This window comes from Babylonia areolata, chromosome 21 (assembly GCF_041734735.1).
Source record: "Babylonia areolata isolate BAREFJ2019XMU chromosome 21, ASM4173473v1, whole genome shotgun sequence".
Taxonomy (NCBI): Eukaryota; Metazoa; Mollusca; class Gastropoda; order Neogastropoda; family Buccinidae; genus Babylonia; species Babylonia areolata.
The window spans coordinates 47656784-47661783 of record NC_134896.1 but is presented as its reverse complement, the minus strand read 5'-3'; the positions used below and the strand labels follow the sequence as shown (position 1 = coordinate 47661783).

At 42.8% G+C, this 5000-nt stretch overlaps 1 protein-coding gene across 1 annotated transcript in view; it reads right to left on the bottom strand.

The window, feature by feature from the left end:
• Window positions 1-1951, bottom strand: part of LOC143296632 (uncharacterized) — a 174855-nt gene extending 172904 nt beyond the window's left edge. Inside the window, exon 1 of the mRNA XM_076608663.1 lies at window positions 1879-1951. Coding sequence (XP_076464778.1) covers window positions 1879-1951 — 73 coding nt within the window. The remainder of the gene's footprint in view (window positions 1-1878) is intronic.
• Window positions 1952-5000: the final 3049 nt, after the last annotated feature.

The following is a 5000-nucleotide window of genomic DNA, read 5'->3' as shown; positions in this document are numbered from 1 at the left end:
CCTCATTCCCACAGCTTGAATATCTTTCTCCCCTCATTCCCACACCTTGAATATTTTTCTCCCCTCATGTCCACAGCTTGAATATTTTTCTCCCCTCATTCCCACAGCTTGAATATTTTTCTCCCCTCATGTCCACAGCTTGAATATCTTTCTCCCCTCTTGTCCACAGCTTGAATATCTTTCTCTCCTCATTCCCACAGCTTGAATATTTTTCTCCCCTCATTCCCACAGCTTGAATATCTTTCTCCCCTCATTCCCACAGCTTGAATATCTTTCTCCCCTCATTCCCACAACTTGAATATCTTTCTCCCCTCATTCCCACAGCTTGAATATCTTTCTCCCCTCTTGTCCACAGCTTGAATATCTTTCTCCCCTCATTCCCACAGCTTGAATATCTTTCTCCCCTCTTTCCCACAGCCTGAATATCTTTCTAATCTCATTCCCACAGCTTGAATATCTTTCTCCCCTCATTCCCACAGCTTGAATATCTTTCTCCCCTCATTCCCACAGCTTGAATATCTTTCTCCTCTCATTCCCACAGCTTGAATATCTTTCTCCTCTCATTCCCACAGCTTGAATATCTTTCTCCCCTCATTCCCACAGCTTGAATATCTTTCTCCCCTCATTCCCACAGCTTGAATATCTTTCTCCCCTCTTGTCCACAGCTTGAATATCTTTCTCCCCTCATTCCCACAGCTTGAATATCTTTCTCCTCTCATTCCCACAACTTGAATATCGTTCTCCCCTCATTCCCACAGCTTGAATATCTTTCTCTCCTCATTCCCACAGCTTGAATATCTTTCTCCCCTCATTCCCACAGCTTGAATATCTTTCTCTCCTCATGCCCACAACTTGAATATCTTTCTCCCCTCATTCCCACAACTTGAATATCTTTCTCCACTCATTCCCACAACTTGAATATCTTTCTCCCTCATGCCCACAACTTGAATATCTTTCTCCCCTCATTCCCACACAACTTGAATATCTTTCTCTCCCCTCATTCCCACGGCTTGAATATCTTTCTCCCCTCATTCCCACACCTTGAATATCTTTCTCCCCTCATTCCCACAACTTGAATATCTTTCTCCCCTCATTCCCAGAACTTGAATATCTTTCTCTCCTCATTCCCACAGCTTGGATATCTTTCTCCCCTCATTCCCACACCTTGAATATCTTTCTCCCCTCATTCCCACAGCTTGAATATCTTTCTCCCCTCATTCCCAGAACTTGAATATCTTTCTCCCCTCATTCCCACAGCTTGAATATCTTTCTCCCCTCATTCTCACAGCTTGGATATCTTTCTCCCCTCATTCCCACACAACTTGAATATCTTTCTCCCCTCTTGTCCACAGCTTGAATATCTTTCTCCCCTCATTCTCACAGCTTGAATATCTTTCTCCCCTCATTCCCACACAACTTGAATATCTTTCTCCCCTCATTCTCACAGCTTGAATATCTTTCTCCTCTCATTCCCACAGCTTGAATATCTTTCTCCCCTAATTCCCACAGCTTGAATATCTTTCTCCCCTAATTCCAACAACTTGAATATCTTTCTCCCCTCATACCAACAACTTGAATGTCTTTCTCACCTCATTGCCCACAGTTTGAAAATCCCCCCCCCCCCTCCCATCCCCACTCCCAGAGCTTGAAGATATTTCTCCCCTATTCCCATAGCTTGAAGGTCTTTTCCCCCCGAATGCTCAGAGCTTGAAGATCTCCACCTCCACCCCCCACCTCCACGCACACTCTGAAGATCCCCCACACACAGAGACCTTGAGCTATCATCTCTGTTCTCCTCTCTGTCCTCTTGACATGCCCGAGAAGGAAGTTTCCTTTTTCTTCTTTTGAACTGCTGTCTTTTATGTCTGAACTGCTGACTTGGCGCTGGACCTGCCGCTTTGAACTTCTGACGGCCAGCCAGCATCCTGTCCACTTTAACGTTGGTCGCCATTTAAACGGAAGACACTCTTCACGTTCAACGGTGCCTGCACATCAAACGGCACCGCCGCCCGCGATAAAGTTCAAAGAAAGTCAACGTATCGCCGCCATTCTCCACGACTAAAGAAACAAAAATTCAATCCGCTGGCTGAAAGACGATTGAGGAGGAGAAGGGAGAGTGTGAGAAAAGACCGTGTGGAAGGTGGTGGAGGGGAAGCCGGGAGCATGGGAGGTGGGGGGGGGGGGGGGGTTGTCTGTTGAGGAGGGTGATGGGGTGCTGCTATCAGGAACGAGGTTCGCTCCCACGGGAATAGAGAGCGCCAGGAAAAGAACATCCATTATTGATGGGGGCGAGTTTATTTGCCTACAAACACGCGCAATTGCCCACTCTTCATGTCAAACGCGTGCCCATTTCGCTTCGTCAGCCGGGAGTGACCAGGGGAATCTCTCCCTGGGATTTGTTTTGTCTTTTTTTTTATTTATTTAATTTTTTGATCAGCATTCCTCCCTGTCTCTTCGTTTCCACTTTGTAACGTCTCCTTGCCTCAGCTGACACTTAGAATGAAAACTTTTATTTAGTTTTGAGGAGAAATAAAAACAAAAGCCCCCAACATTCTGATAGGAGAATGTTCGGGCTCTAATGAATCGAGGTTTTTGTTTTTCACTTTTTTTTTCCTTTTCAATGTGATGAATATGTCGTTAACTTCATTCAGAATCAGCTTTTTTTCTTGCATTTTTTTCTCTCTGTAATCCTGAACACAGCTCTATATTTTCATCTCAGAAGATTGGAAGGATGCGTACACATTTTTTTAAAAACTTTTTTTTCTGCTTCCATCTTTTTGTTGGAGTTTTCCTCTTCAGCGAGCGGCCACTCAGGAGTGAAAAGCCTGATGCGTTCTTCACCGAACGAAACAGCCATTTCTTGCTCTGCTGCCTACAGTCGATGTACATACCTTCCTTGTGGGAAGGCTTAAAACCTGTCATTGATGAGACATTGACAGAGAAGTCAAGCGTTTGTCGTAAGTAAAAACATTCCGTTTTCCGTCTTGATCGTGGTTTACGCTCCCTTTGAAGGCTGCAGATTTAGCGTTCGGTTCGCCTGGGTATAAAGATCTGTTGAGAAGAACATATTCTAATAAAAATGCTGTTTTCTTGATCATTTTTTTTCTTCTTTTAAATAGAGCATTGTAGAATATTCGTTTTTAAGGAAGACTTTTGATACTTCTGATGAAAAATTACGAAATTTCTGCTGAAGATATTTCAGATGAGGATCCCTGTTATGCAAGTGTTTTCAGAGAGTTCTGCATTCAGACTATACAATATTCATCTTTCGTCGATTGTTTTCTTGGCGAATTTTATAACCTTTGTTTTGTCTCTCCTTTGGTAGGTTTCTGACTACGAGGGACAAGTTCTGATTAATTCAAGAACCATAGTACTGTTTCCTTAAAGGTCCACTTTGTTTCACATAGTAGTGGTTCTGGATCATCCTCAACATGCAATAGTGACAGATTTCTTTCACATAGTAGTGTTTCTCTATGATCCTCAACATGCAATAGTGACAGATTTCTTTCACATAGTAGTGGTTCTGGATCTTCCTCAACATGCAATAGTGACAGATTTCTTTCACATAGTAGTGGTTCTGGATCTTCCTCAACATGCAATAGTGACAGATTTCTTTCACATAGTAGTGGTTCTGGATCTTCCTCAACATGCAGTAGTGACAGAATATCTGAAGACGTGACAGCTGGGTGGTTTGATTCGGTTCAAATGAAACGCCTGTTTCCCGACATCAGGTTTTGGCTGCGTAAGTCTGTTTTAGATAAAGTTATATATATATTTGTATTTCTTTTTATCACAACAGATTTCTCTGTGTAAAATTCGGGCTGCTCTCCCCAGGGAGAGCGCGTCGCTACACTACAGCGCCACCCTTTTTTTTTGCATTTTTTCCTGCGTGCAGTTTTATTTGTTTTTTTCTATCGAAGTGGATTTTTCTACAGTTTGCCAAGAACAACCCTTTTGTTGCCGTGGGTTCTTTTACGTGCGCTAAGTGCATGCTGCACACGGGACCTCGGTTTAACATCTCATCCGAATGACAAGCGTCCAGACCACCACTCAAGGTCTCGTGGAGGGGGAGAAAATATCAGCGGCTGAGCCGTGATTCGAACCAGCGCGCTCAGATTCTCTCTCGCTTCCTAGGCGGACGCGTTACCTCTAGGCCATCACTATATATATATATATATATATATATATATATATATATATATATATATATATATATATATTATAATCATATCATTGCATTTTGTTGTGGTTTGGTGCTGTGTGTTCGATCGTTCGGTGAAAGCCTGGATGCCTGATGTATTATCATGAGGCCAAGTGTTGTCTTGCAACTGAAAATTGTGTCACATTTCCTTCCCATTTCCGTTTCTTGGCCTTCATGTCGTAATTTGAATATTTGTTTTTATCTGTCAGTCTATCTATCTATCTATCTATCCACCATCACCACCGTCAACGTTTTCTTTAAAACTGTGCTATTGTGGAGTGTTTCCAGACTTGATATGATCCTGGTCCCTGGTTGCCAGAGCTGCGAGCTATAACAACAAATCTAAAAGAAAGGGTTTCAATTGAGCAGCTAGTTTGACTCTAGACATTCTTACACACGATCCATTCCAGATACAATACCAAGCTTTTTGTCAGAAAAAAAAGAGATCCCACTTCCAAAACAAAGAGATCTCACTTCCAAAACAAAGAGATTCCACTGCAAGCAAAAACAAACAAACAAACAAAAAAAAAGAAAAAAAAAAGAAAAAGAAAAAAAGTTACTTCTGCTCCTGTTACAGCTCCCACAGCTCTGTAACATCGCGCTTCAAATCTCCATCTCTTGTCGAAACCAAATGCTTGAGCAGACTACTACACATCTCCTACAAGGAACACAAGACCAATGACTATGTGCGGAACCTGGTCAGCAACCTTGTTGGGCCCAAAGAACCACTGCTGGCGACTGTCAAACGACGGAAGATGGCATGGTTTGGTCATGTCATACGACATAACACCCTCTCCAG